This window comes from Scyliorhinus torazame, chromosome 13 (genome assembly GCF_047496885.1).
Source record: "Scyliorhinus torazame isolate Kashiwa2021f chromosome 13, sScyTor2.1, whole genome shotgun sequence".
Classification (NCBI taxonomy): Eukaryota; Metazoa; Chordata; class Chondrichthyes; order Carcharhiniformes; family Scyliorhinidae; genus Scyliorhinus; species Scyliorhinus torazame.
The window spans coordinates 45,305,186-45,328,398 of NC_092719.1; the positions used below are offsets into that span (position 1 = coordinate 45,305,186).

Sequence of the window (23,213 nt, forward strand, 5' to 3'; positions counted from 1 at the left end):
CACGGCACCGAGGACCCAGGTTTGATCCCAGCCCCAGGTCACTGTCCCTGTGGAGTTTGCACATTCTCCCTGTGCCTGCGTGGGTCTCATCTCCACAACTCAACAAGCTGTGCAGGGTAGGTGAATTGGCCATGCTAAATTGCCCCTTAATTGAAAAATTGGGTACTCTAAATTAATTATTTCTTTAAATGAAAATGAATGCAGCAACAGAGGGCTTCTTAACAAGACAGAACCCTAATTTAGACTTATGCCCCAATTTAACCCTGTCTCAATGCCATGCTTGGACTGTATGTTGGACCAGAATACTTGCCTCGCAACTCTCACAGCAGGCAGACAAAGGCATCAAATATTTTTAAAGTGGTGGTTTTCTAATGTCATTCTGACACTGATGTGAATTTAAGCCCAGACTTAACATACCCAGAAAAGTAGTGTCGGTTAGATCCAGGACCAAAAGAGGTAATCTTTTAAAAGACATTTATTGGATTGTGATTCGGAGTTACAGATTCATGTATCTTCTCTGGATCTGGAACACCAGTTGTCGACATGTAGATTGGATTGAACCTCACAATTGTAAAACGTTATGTGATGTAATGGCAGGCTTTGGCTGTTAAATTGAGTTCAACCGACTTCCGGTGGTGGCCATGTGAGAGTAGGTCGAGAATACGGCAGCTCCCGCCGTGAACTGACTTACGGGCCCTTTTTAGGAGCTTTGCAGCTCTTCCTCTGTGAAATTCGGCGGGGCAAGCAACGCTGGAAAGGTTCCCCGCATCGGTTTATGGAGGGGACCAGAAGTAGGGCTGCGAAGCAAGCGAGTGCCGAGAAGCGGGTGGAACGGGCGCGGGAACACAAAATGGCGGCCGGCTCGGATCAGGCAGCGTGGGCTTAGTGGTCGCGGGAACAGCAGGACTTCCTCAGAAGCTGCTTTGCAGAGAAAACGGAGATGCTGGCCCCGATGAAGGCCTCAGTGGAGAAATGTATGAGACCCAGAAGATGTCGGAAAAGGTGATTAAGGAGATCGAGAAAAAGATCTCAGATAACGAAAATGAGATACTTGGTCTGGCCGTCAGGGTGGAGGTGCATGATGCCTTGCATAAGCGATGGCAGGAGAGATTGGAAGATCTTGAAAACAGGTCCAGCAGACAAAACCTGCAAATTCTGGGCCTCCCTGAGGGTGCGGAGGGTCGGGTGTGAGTGCATTTGTGACCACGTTGCTGGGGACTCTGATGGGGACGGGGGCATTCCCTCGGCCTCTGGAACTGGACGGGGCGCACCGAGTCCTTGCAAGGTGGCCCAAGACTAACAAACCTCTGGGGGCTATGGTGGTACGATTTCACCGCTTCTCAGACAAGGAACGTGTCTTGCAGTGGGCCAAAATGGAGCGGAGCAGCAAGTGTGAGAACAGTGTAATCCTCGTATACCAGGACCTGGGAGCAGAACTGGCCAAGAGGCGCGCTGCATTCAACCATGCTAAGACGGCCTTCCACAACAAAGGGGTGAAGTTCGGGCTGCTGCATCCGGCGAGGCTTTGGATCATGTATCAAGACCGGCATCACTACTTCGATACATCGGACGAGGCGTGGACATTTGTCAAACAGGAAAAGTTGGACTTGAGCTAAAGGACAGCTACACTTTGATGAAACGCTCTGATGGGGATGTGTAACATGATGCTGTCCTAACATAAGATTGGGAGTAATGTTAAATGCTTGAGGGGGCTGGGGAGGTGGCTGGAGGGAGCTATGTTATGTTGTTTCCCTTTTTGTTCCCTGTTTCACTGGCCATGTTCTCTGCTTTTGTGGAGTTCAGACACAGAGGGGGGAGAGGGGCCCTATACTTGGGGCTGCTCTTCAGGCACCTGGAGCCGTTTTTTTTATTGGGCCGGGCTAGCGCCCGGGGTTTGTTTCTGGTTTCATTGGGGGGGGGGGGGGGGGAGGAAATATTCTTTGGGGGCTGTAAAGGCTTGGGCTTTTCATGGGAAGAGAGGGGCCCGAATAACGAGGCAACAGGGTGATCGGAGACAGAGGCGGGAGCGTCCGGGGTCAGCTGACTCATGGAAGCGTGGTGGAGGGAGAGTTAGTGTTGAGCTGGTGCTTGACTTGGGGGATTGGGATCGTGGGGCTGCTGGGGGGGGGGGGGGGGGGGATGCTGCTTTGCTGACCGAAGAGGAGCCAACTTTGGGGAACAGATGGAGAGTTGGGATGGGGGCGCTCGAGTAAGCGGGGGGGCGTGGGCTCGTGGTTTGCCGAAAAAGGGGGATGGCTAGTCGACAGGGGGGGGGGGGGGGTTTAAACCCCCGTCCTGGCTGATCACGTGGAATGTGAGGGGTCTGAATGGGCCGATCAAGGGGGCTTGCGTGTTTTCGCACCTAAAGGGGTTAAAGGCAGACGTAGCCATGCTACAGGAGACTCATCTAAAACTCGCAGATCAAACAAGATTGAGAAAGGGGTGTGTGGGCCAGGTGTTCCATTTAGGGCTGGATTCAAAGACCAGAGGGGTAGCAATTCTAGTCAGTAAACGGGTGGCATTCGAGGCAGGGAGTATTGTGGCTGATAAAGGGGGCCGATACGTAATGGTGAGTGGAAAGCTGCAGGGGACCCGGGTGATGGTAGTGAACGTCTACGTCCCGAACTGGGATGACGTGGAATTCATGAGACGCATGCTGGGTAAAATCCAGTAGAATCACATAATTTGACCATGGGGGGTGACTTTAACACAGTCATTGACCCTGTATTGGACCGGTCAAAGTCCAGGTCAGGAAAGCGACCGGCAGCGGCTAAGGAACTGAGGGGTTTCATGGAACAGGTGGGAGGCATAGACCCTTGGAGGTTCGCTTGGCCTAGGGCGAAGGAGTTCTCTTTTTTTCTCCCACGTTCACAAAGTTTATTCTCGTATAGATTTTTTTGTTGTGAGCAGGGCGTTAATCCCAAGGGTGGAGGGGACGGAATACTCAGCCATTGCCGTCTCTGACCATGTTCCGCACTGGGTGGACTTGCGACTTGGTGAAGAGAGAGGACAGCGTCCACTCTGGAGGCTGGATGTGGGACTGCTAGCGGATGACGAGGTTTGTGGGCAGATAAATAGGAACATCCAAAACTACTTGGAAACAAACTATACGGGAGAGGTAACAGAAACTACGGTTTGGGAGGCTCTGAAGGCAGTTATTAGAGGGGAGTTAATTTCTATCAGATCCCATAGGGAGAAGAAAAGAAGAGCGGAGAGAGAGGCTAGTAGAGGAGATACTCAGAGTAGACAGGAGTTACGTGGATACCCCCGAGACGGGGCTACTGAAAGAGCGCCGGAGACTGCGGGCGGAGTTTGATCTGCTGACCACAGGGAAAGCGGTAGCACAGCTGAGGAAGGTAAAGGGGGCAGTCTAGGAGTATGGGGAGAAAGCGAGTAGAATACTGGCGCACCAACGTCGTAGGAGAGAGGCGGCCAGGGAAATTGGGGGAGTTAGGGATAAGGAAGATAACACGGTCTTGGACCCAGAGGAGGTGAACAAAGTCTTTGAGGAGTTTTATGGTAAACTGTACGAGTCAGAACCCCCGGCGGGAGGGGAAGGGATGAAGCAATTTGTGAACCAATTGGTGGAAGAGGATCTGGTGGAGGGACTGGGGGCCCAGATAGAGTTGGAGGAGATTGTTAAGGGCCTAGAGAGTATGCAGTCGGGCAAGGTCCCGGGGCTGGACAGCTATCCTGTAGAATTCTACAAGAAATTTTCGGAACTGTTGAGTCCACTCCTGCTAAGGACCTTTTCGAGGCGAAAGAGAGAGGGACCCTCTCCCCAACAATGTCACAGGCCTCGATCTCACTCATTCTCAAACGGGAGAAAGGTCCGCTACAATGTGGATCCTACAGACTGATATCGCTCTTGAATGTAGATGCCAGATTGCTGGCCAAGACTTTGGCCGCTAGATTAGAGGACTGTGTCCCAGGGGTGATAGGGGAGGATCAGACAGGCTTCGTTAAGGGCAGGCAACTGAACTCCAATGTACAGAGGCTCCTAAACATTATTATGATGCCTTCAGAAGGAGCGGAGGCAGAAGTAGTGGCTTCGATGGATGCAGAGAAAGCCTTTGACCGGGTGGAATGGGAGTACCTGTGGGAAACGCTAAGAAAGTTTGGATTTGGTGAGGGATTCATAGGGTGGGTCAAACTACTTTATCAGGCCCCCGTAGCAAGTGTATGCACGAACAGGGTGAGGTCGGAGTATTTTAGGGTTCACCGAGGGACGAGGCAGGGGTGCCCCCCTCTCCCCGTTACTATTTGCCCATGCAATAGAGCCGTTGGACATAGCGCTGAGGGCTTCAAAGAACTGACAGGGGTTGGTTCGGGGGGGAAGGAGCATCGGGTCTCTCTCTCTACGCGGATGATCTGCTCCTGTATATTTTGGACCCACTAGAGGGGATGAGGGAGGTCATGCAGATTCTGAGGGACTTCGTTAACTTTTCGGGGTACAAATTAAACAAGAGGAAAAGCGAAATGTTCGTGATCCAAGCTAAAGGGCAGGAGAAGAGACTGGGAGAGCTTCCGCTTAAGATGGTAGAGAAGAGCTTTCGGTACCTAGGCATACAGGCGGCTCGAAACTGGGATGCCCTCCACAAGCTTAACTTATCCGGCTGGTAGAGCAGATGGAGGGGGACTTTAAAAGGTGGGACATGCTCCCGCTTTCTCTAGCGGGGAGGGTGCAGACCGTTAAGATGACGGTCCTCCCCAGATTTCTGTTTGTCTTCCAGTGCCTTTCCATCTTCATCCCTAAGTCCTTTAAGCGGGTGAACAAGATCATTTTGGGATTTGTATGGGCAAATAAGACCCCGCGAGTAAAGAGACTGTATCTAAAGCACAGTCGCGGGGGGGGGGGGCGCTGGCGCTACCGAATTTTTGCAGCTACTACTGGGCAGCTAATAAAGCCATGATTAGGAAATGGGTATTGAGGGAGGGGTTGACGTGGGAGTGGGTTAGAGGCGGCCTCATACAAAGGCATCAGCTTAGGGGCACTCGTAACGGAACCTCTACCGTTCTCGCCGGTGCGCTACTCCTCAAGTCCGGTGGTGGCGGCGGCACTAAGGATCTGGGGTCAGTGGAGAAGGCATAGGGAGGTAGAAGGAGCCTCCGTGTGGACCCCGATACACACCAATCACAGATTTGTCCCGGGCAAGATAGACGGAGGGTTTCAAAGCTGGCATAGGGCAGGTATTAAAAGGATGGGGAAACCTGGTCATAGACGGGACTTTTCCCGGCTTGTAGGCGCTGGAGGAGAAATTTAATTTGCCTCTGGAAATGCCTTCAGATACCTTCAGGCCTTTCTAAAAAAAAAAACAGGTGGTGACATTTCCGTTGCTACCCCCACGTAGGATACAGGATAGGGTGGTCTCTGGCACCTGGGGAGGGGAGGTGTCGGACATCTACCAAGAACTACAGGAGGCGGAGGAAGCCCCAGTGGTGGAACTTAAGGGCAAGTGGGAGGAGGAGCTAGGCGGGGAGCTGGATGCGGGCCTGTGGGCGGATGCCCGAAGCAAGGTTAATTCCTCCTCGTGTGCCAGGCTTAGCTTAATTCAGTTTAAGGTGGTCCATCGAGTACACATGACAGCAGCGAGAATGAGCAAGTTCTTTGGGGTTGAGGAGAGCTGTGCGGGAAGCCCAGCGAACCACGTCCATATGTTGTGGGTATGTCCGGCTCTCAAAGAATTCTGGCAGGGATTCGCTAAGGCAATGTCCAAGATCCTGAACACGCAGGTGGTACCGAGTCCAGAGATAGCGATCTTTGGTGTGTCGGACAATCGGGTGTTCAGGAAGCGAAAGAGGCCGCGGTTGTGGCCTTTGCCTCCCTGGTAGCTCGGAGATGGGTCCTTTTAATGTGGAGAGACTCGAAACCCCCGAGTGTGGAGACCTGGGTTGGTGACATGGCTGGGTTTCTCAGTCTTGAGAAAGTAAAGTTTGCCTTGAGAGGGTCCATGATGGGGTTCTCTCGGAGGTGGCAGCCAATCATCCTTGTTTTGTTAAATGTTGTTCATGGTTATGTAAAAAATTTGGTTAATGATAAAAATCTGAATAAAAATAATTTTTTTTTTTTTAATTGAGTTCAACCAATGTCCTTTGCTGGAGCCTCTTTAAAATCTGGCTGAAAATGAGTGAACTATTTCTGCAAGTTAAGGCTTTTAAGTGAAAGAAGCTGTTGAGGGTGATATAGTAGCAAGTATAAAAGATTGTCTAACTAACAGGAATAAATGAATCGTTTCCAGGTTGGCAAACTAATTAGTGGGGCGCAACAAGGATCAGTGTTGGGACCAGAACTATTTATGATCCATATTAATGATTTGGATGAAAGGACCAACCAATATAACCAGATTTGCTGATGATACAAAGATAGAAAGGAAATCACATTGTGAGGAGGATACAAAGAGTTTGCAAAAGGAGATAGTCGGGTTAAGTGAGTGGGCAGAAATTTAGCAAATGGAGTATAATGTGGGAAAACTTGAGGTTGTCCACTTTGATAAGAAGAATAAAAAAGCAGAATGTTATTGAAAGGAGACCGATTGCAGAATGCAACAGCACAGAGGGATTTGACTGTCCTTGTACATGAATCTTGAAAGTTAGCACACAATTAGGAAAGAAAGTATTGCTGCAACTCCACAGGGCATTGGTGAGATCACACCTTGAGTAAGTACTGTATAGTTTTAGCCTCCTCGTTTAAGGCGGGATATACTGGCATTGAAACCATTTCAGGGAAAGTTAATGGGGTGATTCCTGGAGTTGTAGCGAGGAAATGTTGGGTAAGTTGGGCCTAAACCCATTGAAGTTTAGATGCAAGTTGATCTTATTAAAACATATAAGATTCTGAAGGTAGATACTGAGAACTAGGAAGGACACAGTTAAGATGGAGCTGAGAAGGAATTTCTTTCCTCCGAGAGTCTTCAGCTTTTAGAATTCACTTCCACCGAGAGGAGTGGAGGCTGGGCCTTTAATATATTAAAGGCTGAGTTAGACAGATTTTTGATCAGCGAGAAGGACAGGCAGGAAAGTGCACATCAGACCACAGTCAGATCAGCTCACAGTCAGATCAGCTATGAACTTATTATTGAATGGTGGATGAAGCTTGTTGGGCCATCTGGTCTTCTACTGCTCCAGATCCTTATGTTTTCTTATGAGACTGCACAAATCACCTACCAATGATGTCAAGTCACAGCACAGTACTACCTAGTGACAGAAATCACAGGGATAACCTCAACAGAAATTTCAGTGTGGAACAGTGTGTAATAATACAGTCCAAAGATGTGCAAGGTAGGTGGATTGGCCATGCTAAATTGCTCCTTAGTGTCGAAAGATGTGCAGGTTAGGGGGGTGACTGAGATAGGATGAGGGAGTGGACCTAGGTCGGGTCTTCTTTCAGAGGGACGGTGCTGACACGATGGGCCTAATGGCCTCCTCCACTGTAGGAATGCTATGGTTCTAATTAAAGGTGAAAGATGATTTCCGAGCAGTGTGGAGAATGTCATATGTGATCTAGAACTAAGAGACTTGAAGGTGCTGAAGAAGGCAAAATGAAATAAACATTTCCTCTTTTTGCCCTTAGCTCACATTCTTCACCTCAGTGAGGACAATATTTTACTCTTCAACCATAAGCTAATTTTTTAAAAAGTTGGGTAACATCAGTCGTTGATTTATTTGAATTTCAAGACTAATAAAAAGGATTTTGCTGTTTGTTCTGTAGATGCAGCTTATTTTAAATAATTAACTCCTCTTGAATCTTATTATCTGTTATATGTACAACAGAAACTCTGGAGAAATTATGTTGTTCATGCCATATTTCTGGATGAAACCACAGCACACAATTGGGATAAACCACACACAAATTTCAGGCACTTGGCTTTCACTTTCAATGGAAAGACAATTTAGATTTTACAAATGTCTAATCTTGTATCTGGGTATGTTGACAAAAGAATGGTTTGTTTGGAATAACACTGGAGGTCATAAATTATTTTGATGGAGTAAATAGAGAAACTTGTTCCAGTAACAGAAGGTTTGACAACCAGTAGATTAAAGGCAAAGCAAAAGAACCAAAGGCGACGGAAGGATTTTTTAAATACAAGTTGCGATTTGGAATGCATGGCCTGTAAGGGTGAAAGCAAATGTAACTTTCAAAAAGTAATTAGCTAAAAACTTGAAGGGAAAAACATTACAATTTTTATTTTAAATTTAGAGTACCCAATTATTTTTTTCCAATTAAGGGGAAATTTAGCATGGCCAATCCACCTACCCTGCATATCTTTGGGTTGGGGGGGGCGAAACCCACGCAAACACGGGGAGAATGTGCAAACTCCAGATGGGCAGTAACCCAGAGCCGTGCTGCCCAAAACATTACAATAATAATAATAACAATCTTTATTGTCACAAGTAGGCTTACATTAACACTGCAATTAAGTTACTGTGAAAAGCCCCTGGCTATGGAGGAAGAGCCGGGGAGTGGGATTAGTTTGGATTGACCTACAAAGAGCACAGGCTGAATTATATTTTGCACTGTTTCATTCCAGTGAAACCAATTCTTTTAGTAAACCTCAGATATGACAATTTTCTGGCTAAGCAGCTTCAAGATAGGATATGTTAGTTTGCACTCCTGCCCTTTTATTTTAAATTATAAACTTAAATATTTTTGCTGGTAATACCTCTTCAGCATTGAGAGATTACGTTTTGCCGATAGTTTTACTTTCAGAATGACTATATAGAATAAGAATTCCAATTCTATCACAAAATACAAATTGTCCCATTGAGGTTAAACTGCTGGCTTATTTGTTACAATTATGAAAAGGATTGAGATATTAATATTGGTGTATTGATGCCAGTCTTCTGGTGCCAACCTAAACTGATGCTAGTTTATTTCATGGGGTAAAGCTGTTGCTTTGGTTGCAATTGGAATTATGTTCAATATACATGTGAAATTGTGCTGATTAGATTATAATTCAAATTTCCACACACAATCACAAATGTATCATTTTTTGGTTGATCAGTGCAATCGTGCAATGCAATAGAATGTAATTGTTTCTTTTTATTACTCTTCCATTAAAATAAACTCCTTGATGTATTTAAGAGGGAAAGCCTGGTGCAATTTTATAACTGAAATAGGTTAAAATAAAGAAAGAAAGAAAGAAAGAAAAATAATTAGTTATTGTTACTAAGAATGACCAATCCTCTGCCTTAAATTCACTGCATTTCCGTTTAATTGGTGTGCACTAGTAATTTTCTCTGAACATTAAACATTTCTGAGATGTAAAATACTTTCTGTCTGTGCCTACTAGTGCTAGTGTATTTGGGGGGGGGGGGGGGGGAAAGAGAGTAAAGAGCCTTCCAAAACCAACATAATCTCAATTGTGACAAGTTGGGAGGGGATGATGGACCATTTTGTGGACGGGGTCTAATTCAGGCAAACTGGAATTGAAAATCCGTTTAAACGATTGTGGAAAGCATGAGCACTAGTGTTTGAGCATAGCTCACTTAATGTTTCAAATTCTCCAATCTTCTGGTTGAGCTAAGTGCACTGGAATCCAGGTGCACAGGCTAGCAGAAACTCTACCTCATGTTTGTATCTAACGGTGGTTATTTTATTTTAATGGTAACTTTAAGAAGCCTGCTAATTCTTGACTTTAAAAGTCTATTAATTGATCCTTTGCTTCCTTACAGTGGATAGATTATTAGTACCTGCAAATAGAGAGCACATGTCTTTGGAAGTGCAGCTCAAGGAGTTGCTAGACAAACTGGACATGACATGTGCAATGAAATCCTGTGGGGCCAGATCTAGACGTGCCAAGTTATTGCGGAAAGAAATTAATAATATCCGCTTACGGTTAAGCCACCAGAAGGCTCAGAGCGAACAGCTACAGACTGAAAGCAGCGTCATTGACGATGGGGCACAAACAGAACATGATGGTGAGTTTCAAATCTGGGAAATGAATTAACAAAATACAATTGCACTGTGCTAGGTTTTCTTGCACCCTTTTATCTAACTATTTTGTGATGGTATTGTTTTACACATGCAAACACTATTTAACTGAATAACTGATACAGGCCTTGTACGGTAGAAGAGTGATAGTACTGTTAAACTACTGGTAGTTATTTTAAAGATTTTATAAATATTTTTTGTACTGTTTCAGGTGATTCAAAGTCTTCAGTGCCACCTACTCTTGAGCCATCTGATTCTTTGCCTCTTCTGCCATCTTCAGAAACTCCATCCGAACCACCTACCCTCAAACCAATAGAACCTAGCACTGACCAGAGTAGACTACACAAAAGAGTTAAGTTTGACAGTGAAGTGAGTAGTGCTTCCCTGCACAATGTTACAATGAATGGACATACTACAGATGACCTCAGTAATGGTGATGTTGGTAACTCAAAAACTACTGTGGTTGATTCGTCAGTTGATATTGGTAGGCATACCTCTGTTCATTTCCGAAAACCCCAAAGTGTGAACCCACAAAAACAAACAAAAAATGCAGACACTCAACCACTTCAGCTTGGAACAAAAACCTTCTTATCCGTGGTAATTCCCAGACTAGAGACCCTGTTGCAGCCAAGGAAGAGATCACGTAGTTTGTGTGGTGACTCTGAGGGCGATGGTGAAAAATTGCCTCTCAAAAAACCTGACCTAGGTAAATATTTGGAAATCTTACGAATTCTTGCTGTTTGAATATTTTAAACATTGCTATTTAGAATATTTTATTAATCTAAGATGAAGTTTTTTTTATGACATCACAGTATATACACACAACTATTGCCTGAAAGTGATGTATTTTTAAAAAGTAGTCTTTTCACCTTCAAAATTACCTCTGAAGCCCTAAGCACCATTAAGAACAGAACAAAGAACAATACAGCATAGGAACAGGCCCTTTGGCCCTCCAAACCTGCGCCAATCATGTGTCCTATCTAGATCATCCGCCTGTATCCCTCTATACCCTGTTTGTTCATGTGCCTATCCAGATAAGTCTTAAAGGTCGCTAACATATTTGCCTCAACCACCTCACTTGGCAGTGCATTCCAGGCCACCACCACCCTCTGTGTAAAAAAAAAATATAAAAAAAAAAAAAAAAAAAACCTCCCCCGCACATCTCCACTGAACCTTTCCCCCCCTCACCTTGAACTTGTGCCCCCTTGTAATTATCATTTCCGCCCTGGGAAAAAGCCTCCCAACTGGTCACCCTGTCTATACCCCTAATAATTTTATAAACTTCTATCAGGTCGGTCCTCAGCCTCCGTCTCTCTAGGGAGAACAAACCCAGTTTATTCAATCTCTCCATACCAGGCAACATCCTGGTAAACCTATTCTGTACTCTCTCCAAAGCCTCCACATCCTCCTTGTAGTGTGGTGACCAGAATTGGACACATGATTCCAAATGTGGCCTAACTAATATTCTATATAATTGTAACATAATTTTCAAGCTTTTATACTCGATACCCCGTCCTAGGACGGCAAGCATGCCACATGCTTTCTTTACCACCATTTCCACCTGCGCTGCCACTTTTAAGGATCTGTGGACCTGCACGGCCAGACCTCTGTGTCTCTATGCTACTGATGGTTCTGCCACTTATTTTATAGCTCGCACCTGAATTGGATCTACCAAAATGCATCACCTCGCATTTGTCCTGGTTAAATGCTATCTGCCATTTCACTGCCCAATTTTGCAGCCTATCTATATCCTTTTGTTTGTATTCTCTGACAATCTTCACCGCTATCCGCAACTCCTGCAATCTTAGTATCATCCGCAAACTTGCTAATCTGACCCGCTCCGTTTTCTTCCAAATCATTTATATATTACAAAGAGCAGAGGTCCCATTACTGATCCCTGCGGAACACCACTAGTTACAGACCTCCATTAGGAAAAACACCCTTCCATTGCTACCCTCTGTCTTCTATGGCCAACAGTTCTGGATCCATCCAGCTAGTTCATGTTACCCCATGTGATCTAATCTTTTGCACCAGCCTGCCATGAGGGACTTTATCAAATGCTTTACTAAAGTCCATGAAGACAACATCCACAGTCCTTCCCTTGTCAATCATCTTTGTAACCTCCTCAGAAAATGTAATCAAATTAGTAAGACAAGACCTCCCTCGTACAAAACCATGCTGTCTGTCGCTAATAAGACCATTCACTTCCAAATGTGCATAGATTCTATCTCATAGAATATTTTCCAACAATTTCACTATCACTGACGTCAAGCTCACTGGCCTAAAGTTACCCTTTTGTCCTTGCAACCCTTCTTAAATAACAGTACAACATTGGCTATCCTCCAATCCTGGTTTAGCACAGTGGGCTGAAACAGTTGGCTTGTCCAGCAGCGCGGGTTCAATTCCCGTACCGGCCTCCCAGAACAGACGCCGGAATGTGGCGACTAGGCGCTTTTCACAGTAACTTCATTGAAGCCTACTTGTGACAATAAGTGGTATTATTATTATCCTCTGAGATCTCAACTGTGACCATGAGGACAAAAAGCTTTCTGTCAGAGGCTCAGCGATTTCATCTCTTGTCTCCCTCAGTAATCTGGGATAGATGCCAACTGGCCCTGGGGATTTATCTACCTTAATGCTTTTTAACACACCTAACACTTCCTCCCTCGTAATAACGACCTGTTCTAAAATGTTTACACATCCCTCTGAGACACCACCAATCATCCTTTGTGAATACCAATGCAAACTACCCATTAAGGACCTCACCTACTTACTCTGGTTCTACTTTGTCCTTGAGTGGAACAATTCTTTCTCTCGCTTCCCTCTTGTTCCTAATATACGTATTAAATGCCTTGGAATGCTCCTTAATCCTGTCTGCCAAGGACATTTTGTGACTCATTTTTGACCCCCTAACTCCCTGCTTGAGCTCTTTCTACTTTCCTTGTATTCTTCAAGTACTTTATCTGTTTTTAGTTGCCTGTACCTCACTTATGCATCTTTTTTCTTTTTGATAAGATTCCCTTGTACTAGGTCCAGCATAGCCCCCTCTCTAGTCGGACTATCCACATATTGTTGCAAAAAATCTTTTTGGACACACTTAACAATTTCCTCACCATCCAGACCCCTAGCCCTAAGGGATTTCCAGTCAATATGAGGAAAATTAAAGTCTCTCACTACAGCAACCCTATTAGTTCTACATCTATCCAAAATCTGAGTACATCTCTGTTCTCCAACTTCCTGTGGGCTGTTGGGAGTTTACTATTTTTGCCCAGAACGTGAAAAGATCCTTGGGACCCAAAAAATATTTCAACATGCTGCCATTCTAATTGTATCTCTCAGTTCCTAAATGAAAAATACTGTAGGTACTGAAAACCTGAAACAAAAACAGGAAATGCTTGAAGGACTCAGCAAGTCAGGCAGGTGCCGAGACTGAACCCGCTATCTAACGGGGGAGTACTTTTTTTTTTGGCCTCGTTGGAACACCCCTCTGAGGCCGCACTTGCATAATTTCCTGCAGTTACAGGAAGATGACCCGTGGATAGGGGTGCCATTTCTAAATGCTGCCACGATCTTTCTAACCCCCCCATTCCTCCACCATGGCCTCCGGTTCTCTTTCCCCCCCCCCCCCCCCCCCACTGCCCTAACTTACCTCTTAAGGGGTCCTCAAGCCACCCCCCTCACTACACCTCCTAAAGGCAGGGCATCCCCAGGCTCAATCCCTGGACACCTTGGTACTGGCACCTTGGGAGTGCCAGAGTACTACCCTACCCAGAGCTTGACATTCCAATGGCCTGGGAGAAGCCCCCACCCCCAATTCCAGGTGCCGTCACACATATGTGGACCAGTGCTAAATAGCGCATTGGGGGGTCTTGCAGGTGAGACCATTAGTTCTCGGGTCTCTGGAGATTCCGTCGTAATTGCTGGGTGAGAACCAAATTGCCCTGTCTTGCGTGATCTTGTGAGGCGTTCTGAGTGTAGCAAATCTATCGAGAAGCCCCTGGCGAGATTTAGCTGCCTCGCTGCGTCAGCAAGTTGGGCACGATGAGGCCATTAGATCGTGCCTGTAAACTCGGTTTCTCCCTTCACTGTTGCTGCCTGACCTGCTCTAAGTATTTTCATAATTTAATTTTAACTCTGTCAATTCCTCCTCCTTCCAAAAAAACATTTAGTTTTCTTTGAGATCAATTAATACTATTTACATCTGCAATCTTCCTTCATACCCTTACCCTAAGTGGTTGTATTTATTTTTTTAAAAGCCAATAATCTTGAAAAACAATGTCAAAACACTGATGGTGTATAGAAATTCACGATTTGTAAAATCTATTTGACAGACTTTCCGTGCTAGACTGTTGAAATATGACCCCCAGAGAATGGGGCGCCTACATTATTTCCCCAACAATTGGTGTAATTCCAGCTGCATACTCTTTCAGCATGGCAGAGGCCCAAAATGGGTCCTAAATGTATTCTTGATGTCATATTTCAGCTTAATCTCACTTTCTTAAGTATTTTCTTTTTTGCTTCTGTTGCACAAGGTCCAATTAGTTTTAATGAGGTGCGTTGCACTGATAATTTTACTGAATACATTGGTACAACTAGATCCATATCACTAAGGTTTAAAATGTGTTCTATTATTATGGGGAGATGGTGACGCGGTATTGTCATGGGCCTAGTAATCCAGAGATCCAGGGTAATGCTCTGGAGACTGGGTTCGAAACCCACCACAGCAGATGGTGGAATTGCAATTCAATTCAAAATCTAATGGCGACCATAGCCAATTGTACAAAAATCCATCTGGTTCACTCATGTCCTTTAGAGAAGAAAATCTTCCATCCTTTTTTTTATTTGTTCATGGGAGAAGGGCGTCGCTGGCTGGGCCACCATTTGTTGCCCATCCCTAATCGCTCTTGAACTGAGTGGTTTGCGAGGCCATTTCAGAGGGAATTTAAGAGTCAACCACATTGTGTGGGTCTGGAGTCACATATAGGCCAGACCAGGTAAGGATGGCAGATTTCCTTTCCTAAAGGACATTAGTGAACCAGATGGGTTTTTATGACGATCAGTAATGGTTTCAAGGTCATCATTAGATGTTTAATTCCAGATTTTGTTATTGAATTCAAATTTCACCATTGGCCAACCCAGGATCCCAGAGAATTACCCTGGACGACTAAATTACTAGTCCAGTGACAATACCACTATGCCACCGCATCCCCCATGATCTGGCCGACATGTGACTCCAGACTCGCAGCAATGTGGTTGATCTTAACTGCCCTCTGAAGCAAGCCCCTCCGTTCAAGGGCAATTAGAGATGGTCAACAAATGCTGGCCTTTCTAGTAACACCCACACCCCATGCAAGAATAAATTTATTCCCCTTCCCTAGTCTCACTTTTCTACCTTTGTCACTAACTGTCTGTTGCGAGACCAGTTTGTTCAAAACCTTTTCAGTTGATAACCTGTCTTTTTTTACTATGAATAATATGAATTGGTATATAATCGATTTGAAGAAGCAACTAAATAAGTTTTTGGAAATTGAAGGAAATTAGAGTAGTTGAGATTGAGATTTGTGGGAAAAGAGAAATATTTATTAGACATAATGACCTTTTTCTGTTCCTTAAATGAAAATCAATACCGTATGAAGCAATAATTATTTTTTATTGCAATAAATCTTTGGTCAGTGTTAGTCATACAATTCAAGATCTCATTATTTAATTAATTTGACAAATTTCTGAGTCTCTCGTTGCTCAAACACAATTTCAGTCCAGGAACTGATGAAGACTTGAGGTATTAAACTAAGTGTTTTAATTTTATATTTAACCAATTTTTATTTCTCTAGCATTATCTGATGGACTTGGTAATGAAGAAAAACCAGAGACCACACAAAGCAATGCAACTGATCATCACCGTCGTCGTTGTGCATCAGAATCAAGTATATGCACCAGTGTCAGTGTGGTTTCCAACCATTCAAGGTAACTATATTACTACATAAATCAAAAGGTGTTTTATGTAAATTTTGGGAGGAATGGAGAAATTATTTGTTCAATGCTGAATTGAATGTAAAAATGTAGTATTTTGATTGATTTAAGTCAATTTAGACTTGTTCTATGAAATTGAATATTTTACATTGGATATTTTTTTTTCTTGCAGCATGTTTTCTAATGAGCTAATATAATTTGAGGCAGTCCTTCAAAAGATGGGGAATCAGAGACAATTTTATATTATACTTTAATATATGGATTGTATGACTAAAATATTCCAGCCCCTAAGCAACTATGCCATCAATAGCAGCAGGGAGGCTTGAAGGCTGGTATAACATGCTGCTAGTTTGATAACTAGGTGGAAAATAGAATGCTGATAAAGAAATAAGTTTTTGGAATGAAGCATTTCAACAATAATTACCTCATGAGGTTTACTGTGGCACCCGAGTAGACAGAACAAGATAATTAAAAATATGACTCCGCTACCAGTAGCCAATTTGTGCAGATTTATATAAGGAAATTGAATTTTAAATAGAGAGATACAAATTTAAAAAGAAAATTTTCTCATGGAATGTGGCAAGTCCTTTTATTCCTATGAAATAAATCTGGCTTATTATAAAATTGTTGCAGCACTTTTTTCATTTAAACAGAGAAGAGAGAAAAAATGCTTTATACAACACCTTTCACAACCTCTGGACATCCCAAAGCACTGAGTCAGTCAAGTACTTTTGACGTGTAACAACTGTTGTAATGTAGGAAACGGGGCTGCCAATTCCCACACAACCAACTCCCACAAACAGCAGTATAATAAAGACCAGATAATCTGTTTCTGTGATGTTCATTGAGGGATAAATGTTAGCCAGGACACTGGGATAACTCCCCTGCTCCTCAAAATAGTATCATGGTAACATATCTGTTACAACTACCTGATGGGGCAGACGGGGCCTCCGTTTAAAATCTCACTTGAAATGCACCACCTCTGACGTCCACTTGATGTGCATTGGAGCGTCAGACTTGATTTTTGTGCTCAGTCCCGGAGTAGGGCCCACTAATTTCTGGGTCCGGCGAGAGTGCTACCATAGAATCCCTACAGTGCAGAAGAAGGCCATTCGGCCCGTCAAGACTGCACTGACCTTTGGAAATCGCACCCTCCCTCGGTCCACAACCCCACCTTATCCCAGTAACCCCAGCTAACCTTTTTGGCATGAAGGGACAATTTAGCACAGCCAATCCACCTAACCTGCACATCTTTGGACTGTGGGAGAAAACCGGAGCATCTGGAGGAAACACACGCAGACACGGGGATAAAGTGCAAACTCCACACAGACAACCTGGGTCCCTGGTGCTGTGAGGCAGCAGTGCTAACCACTGCCACCATGCTGCCTGAACCTATATTACAATAGTATAAAAGGGAAATACTGCGGATGCTGGAAATCTGAAAATAAAAAATGAAGTGCTGAAAATACTCAGCAGCTTCTGTGGTGAGAGAAACAGTTTACGTTTCAAGTGGAATATGACTTCAGAACCTATATTACATTTAATGTTGAGGTTGTCAATATGTGCTGGTAAAATATTGAATATAGACTTTTCGGGATGTTACTATTTATTCACTGGTGAGATTTTTTTTTAAAAGTCTTGCTCCAGTTTAGCTGGAGAAATGGCAACATTTCACCCATTCTCCTATTTTCTTTCACTAAATATGGGCATTTAAAATATTGCAGCATTTCTCATTACATAAGTTTTGAGTGTATTTACAATGAAAATATTTTTGAGATTTCTTTTTCTCTTTTCAGCACAATCAGCCTTCCAAAATGTGGCAAAGGAAAACCAGCATTAGCTCGAAGAAACCCCTCAGAAGACAGAAATGAGTTGATTGCTTGCATTGAAAATGGTAATTTTGCCAAAGCAGCTAGAATTGCAGCAGGTAAATGATAGTTATGCTAAGATTTTTTTCATCGTTCAAAGACTGATTAATTAAACTATGATATGTCAGTTAATTTTATATTTGTGTTTTCTATATTGATAACATCAGGAAAATGTAAAAATGCTAGTTTGTTTTATATATGTAAACATATGGCATAACATATTCGTGGATGTTGATTACCTTATGAGACTGAAATTAGTTTGCTCAAAGAAAGTAATTGTGTTTTCTGAACTTTGGAAACAAATGAAGAAATGATTGAAAAGTGTTTGCTACATTAAAGGAGTTATTGAAAATTGTTATCTATATTAAATTATTACATTTTGCTTATCATTACAATTAGTATCAAGAAATGACTGCTGGGCACTTAAATTTTCATGCATCAAAAGTCAATTTGGTCATGTCTGACATGACTGGGTCTTTCATTGCCTTAAAAGTAATGACTCCCGAGGTTGGCCCATATTAACAAAATAGATTATGAAAATCATAGAATGATATAACACAGAAAGAGGCTATAGATCCATTTTGTCTGCCTCTTTTTTTATAGATAGCAATTAATTCCACTTACCTGGATGTAAAAGATCATAAGTAAACGATTTTAGTTATTTAGTGTCAGCAATAGGGCAAAGTTGGGCTTTATTGTAAGGCAATTGGAGTGCAGGACTAAAGAAGTCTTGCTACAGTTGTACTGGGCTTTGGTTAGACCACATCGTGAATACTGTGTGCAGTTTTGGTCTTGTTATTTAAGGAAAGATTTGGTTGCGTTGGAAAGCAGTACAGAAAAGGTTCTCTAGATTGGTCCCTGGGAAATGACGTTCTATGATTAGAAACTGAATTAATGGAGCCTATCTTCTCTGGAGTTTTGAAGAATAAGAGGTGATGTTTTTAAAAATGCAAGGCATGACAGGTAAGCACTGAAGTGTTTTCACTGGCTGCTGGGAATCTGAAACATGGGGGGACAGTCTCAGGATAAGGGGACTGAGGCATGGAGAAATATCTTTATTCAAACTATTGTGAATCTATTCAATTCGCTCCCCAGAGGGTTGTCTTTGCTCCTTTGTTGAATGCATTTAAGGATGAGAAAGTCTGAACCGAGGGATATTGAGTGTGTGGGGAAAGTGGAGTTGAAGCTGAAGATCAGCACTGATTGTATTGAGTGGTGGCGAATGCTCAATGGTTCCTATGATTTATTGCTACTATTTGTGTTTAAACTTCTCCATTCTGTCATATTTGGGTCTGCCGGCAAGGTAATGGTGAAATATTGAATTGTCAGTAGGTAGAATTTGAACTGTTTGCTTCTTTATTTAACCCTGTCTGACGTTTGTAGGAACAAGTTTATTCTTTGCGACTGAAGAAATACATGCCTTTAGTTATTATAGAATATTGTTTTTCTAGAGGTTGGCCAAAACCGTATGTGGAATTCTGCAGATTCCAGTTCTGCTTTGGAGCCCTTAAAATTGATTTGGGCGAAGTGTAGTGGGTACCCATCATATCCAGCATTGGTGAGTAAAACTTCATGGTATTTATTGTAGTCAACAAGTAGAAATAAAACTGAAAATGAATAAAACTTGAAAATGGCATAGTCCACTGTATATGGGTTCCAAAACAGCATGTCAGACTGGTCAGATATAGGTTTAAGATAGTTTTTGCTTTTGCACAATACCTTGGTGCTTCCCAGGTGCAACAATATGATATTTAATACCTTCCACATAGAAACAGATTGGAAAGCTGTCTCACTCCGTTGTCTTGCACTTCACCTCAGATTCGGTAATTGTGGAACACACACGTTTGGCAGTAAGTTCACCTTTCGGGTGGACATGTGTGGCATAGAAGAGCATGGGGAAAAGAAAAGTGATATTTTGATGCACAATTAACACATTGATGTAGTGATCAGAATTTATTTAAGCATTTAAACCACAAGTATTAGTGACACGTTTTTAAAATGACATGAGATATTGATAAACTTGCATTAATCTCAACTACAACAAATGGTCCAGAGTGCACAATTTAGAATTATACAAAAACTATTTAGGAGAATACTGAATTTTATCAATGGTCTGTAGAGGAAGATAATAGCACAGTGACAATGTTGCTGGACCAAAACCAAGAGACCTGGACTGATGCTCCAGAGACACAAATTCAAATCCCATTAATTTAAATTCAATTAATAAATATGGAATAAAATTCTAGTAACAGTAATAATCATGAAGCTACCAGGTTGACTTAAAAACCCCATCTGATTCACTAATGTCCTTTTGGGGAAAAAATCTGCTATCCTTTACTGATCTAGCCTTCATGTGACTGCAGTCCCATAGCAATGTGATTGACTCTTAACTGCCCTTTGAGATGGTCTAAACGGGCAATTAGGCTGTAGTGTTCATATCCCAAAGACAATTAAAAAAAAAAAAAAAAAAAAAATCAAAGCTTGTATAGTAGGTATAACAAAAGGTCATTAATTGTTTCTGGACCAGGTTTCCTGGGGCATGACTTTGTAAGACAGAACTGTTACTGTTGTTTTATGCATTAAATTTCTGTTTTTATACTCAAAAAGTTTATGTTTGAACACAATTTGGATTTTGTTTATTGTCACGTGTACCAAGGTACAATGAAAAGTATTTTTCTGCAAGCAGCTCAACAGCTCATTAAGTACATGAAGAGAAAACAAAATAAAAGAAAATACATAATAGGGCAACACAAGGCACACAATGTAACTACATAACACTAGCATCGAGTGAAGCATACGGGGGTGTAGTGTTAATGAGGTCAGTCCATAAGAACATAGAACATAGAAAATACAGCACAGAACAGGCCCTTCGGCCCACGATGTTGTGCCGAACCTTTGTCCTAGATTAATCATAGATTATCATTGAATTTACAGTGCAGAAGGAGGCCATTCGGCCCTTTGAGTCTGCACCGGCTCTTGGAAAGAGCACCCTACCCAAACTCAACACCTCCACCCAACACCAAGGGCAATTTGGACATTAAGGGCAATTTATCATTGGCCAATTCACCTAACATGCATATCTTTGGACTGTGGGAGGAAACCGGAGCACCCGGAGGAAACCCACGCAGACACGGGGGGGACGTGCAGACTCCGCACAGACAGTGACCCAAGCTGGAATCGAACCTGGGACCCTGGAGCTGTGAAGCAATTGTGCTATCCACAATGCTACTGTGCTGCCCTTGAGAACAAATAAATCTACACTGTATCATTTAACCGTAATCCATGTACCTATCCAATAGCTGCTTGAAGGTCCCTAATGTTTCCGACTCAACTACTTCCACAGGCACTGCATTCCATGCCCCCACTACTCTCTGGGTAAAGAACCTACCTCTGATATCCCTCCTATATCTTCCACCTTTCACCTTAAATTTATGTCCCCTTGTAATGGTTTGTTCCACCCGGGGAAAAAGTCTCTGACTGTCTACTCTATCTATTCCCCTGATCATCTTATAAACCTCTATCAAGTCGCCCCTCATCCTTCTCCGTTCTAATGAGAAAAGGCCTAGCACCCTCAACCGTTCCTCGTAAGACCTACTCTCCATTCCAGGCAACATCCTGGTAAATCTTCTTTGCACCTTTTCCAAAGCTTCCACACCCTTCCTAAAATGAGGCGACCAGAACTGTACACAGTACTCCAAATGTGGCCTTACCAAAGTTTTGTACAGCTGCATCATCACCTCACGGCTCTTAAATTCAATCCCTCTGTTAATGAACGCGAGCACACCATAGGCCTTCTTCACAGCTCTATCCACTTGAGTGGCAACTTTCAAAGATGTATGAACATAGACCCCAAGATCTCTCTGCTCCTCCACATTGCCAAGAACTCTACCGTTAACCCTGTATTCCGCATTCATATTTGTCCTTCCAAAATGGACAACCTCACACTTTTCAGGGTTAAACTCCATCTGCCACTTCTCAGCCCAGCTCTGCATCCTATCTATGTCTCTTTGCAGCCGACAACAGCCCTCCTTACTATCCACAACTCCACCAATCTTCGTATCGTCTGCAAATTTACTGACCCACCCTTCAACTCCCTCATCCAAGTCATTAATGAAAATCACAAACAGCAGAGGACCCAGAACTGATCCCTGCGGTACGCCCCTGGTAACTGGGATCCAGGCTGAATATTTGCCATCCACCACCACTCTCTGACTTCTATCGGTTAGCCAGTTCGTTATCCAACTGGCCAAATTTCCCACTATCCCATGCCTCCTTACTTTCTGCATAAGCCTACCATGGGGAACTTTATCAAATGCCTTACTAAAATCCATGTACACTACATCCACTGCTTTACCTTCATCCACATGCTTGGTCACCTCCTCAAAGAATTCAATAAGATTTGTAAGGCAAGATCTACCCCTCACAAATCCGTGCTGACTATCCCTAATCAAGCAGTGTCTTTCCAGATGCTCAGAAATCCTATCCTTCAGTACCCTTTCCATTACTTTGCCTACCACCGAAGTAAGACTAACTGGCCTGTAATTCCCAGGGTTATCCCTAGTCCCTTTTTTGAACAGGGGCACGACATTCGCCACTCTCCAATCCCCTGGTACCACCCCTGTTGACAGTGAGGACGAAAAGATCATTGCCAACGGCTCTGCAATTTCATCTCTTGCTTCCCATAGAATCCTTGGATATATCCCGTCAGGCCCGGGGGACTTGTCTATCCTCAAGTTTTTCAAAATGCCCAACACATCTTCCTTCCTAACAAGTATTTCCTCGAGCTTACCAATCTGTTTCACACTGTCCTCTCCAACAATATCGCCCCTCTCATTTGTAAATACAGAAGAAAAGTACTCGTTCAAGACCTCTCCTATCTCTTCAGACTCAATACACAATCTCCCGCTACTGTCCTTGATCGGACCTACCCTCGCTCTAGTCATTCTCATATTTCTCACATATGTGTAAAAGGCCTTGGGGTTTTCCTTGATCCTACCCGCCAAAGATTGTTCATGCCCTCTCTTAGCTCTCCTAATCCCTTTCTTCAGTTCCCTCCTGGCTATCTTGTATCCCTCCAATGCCCTGTCTGAACCTTGTTTCCTCAGCCTTACATAAGTCACCTTTTTCCTCTTAAGACATTCAACCTCTCTTGTCAACCATGGTTCCCTCACTCGACCATCTCTTCCCTGCCTGACAGGGGCATACATATCAAGGACACGTAGCACCTGTTCCTTGAACAAGTTCCACATTTCACTTGTGTCCTTCCCTGCCAGCCTATGTTCCCAACTTATGCACTTCAATTCTTGTCTGACAACATCGTATTTACCCTTCCCCCAATTGTAAACCTTGCCCTGTTGCACGTACCTATCCCTCTCCATTACTGAAGTGAAAGTCACAGAATTGTGGTCACTATCTCCAAAATGCTCCCCCACTAACAAATCTAT

The 23,213-nt window shown here is 43.4% G+C and overlaps 1 protein-coding gene across 4 annotated transcripts in view; it reads left to right on the forward strand.

The window, feature by feature from the left end:
• The window catches only part of LOC140388002 (bromodomain-containing protein 1-like), a 98,620-nt gene that overhangs the window by 66,042 nt on the left and 9,365 nt on the right, over positions 1 to 23,213 (forward strand). For 3 of the 4 annotated variants that reach the window (XM_072471449.1, XM_072471448.1, XM_072471453.1), the window contains 5 exons: positions 9,673 to 9,918; positions 10,143 to 10,637; positions 15,763 to 15,895; positions 17,698 to 17,828; positions 19,221 to 19,327. In XM_072471449.1, the coding sequence (XP_072327550.1) occupies positions 9,673 to 9,918; positions 10,143 to 10,637; positions 15,763 to 15,895; positions 17,698 to 17,828; positions 19,221 to 19,327 (1,112 nt within the window). The other variant, XM_072471450.1, reaches the window with a different exon arrangement.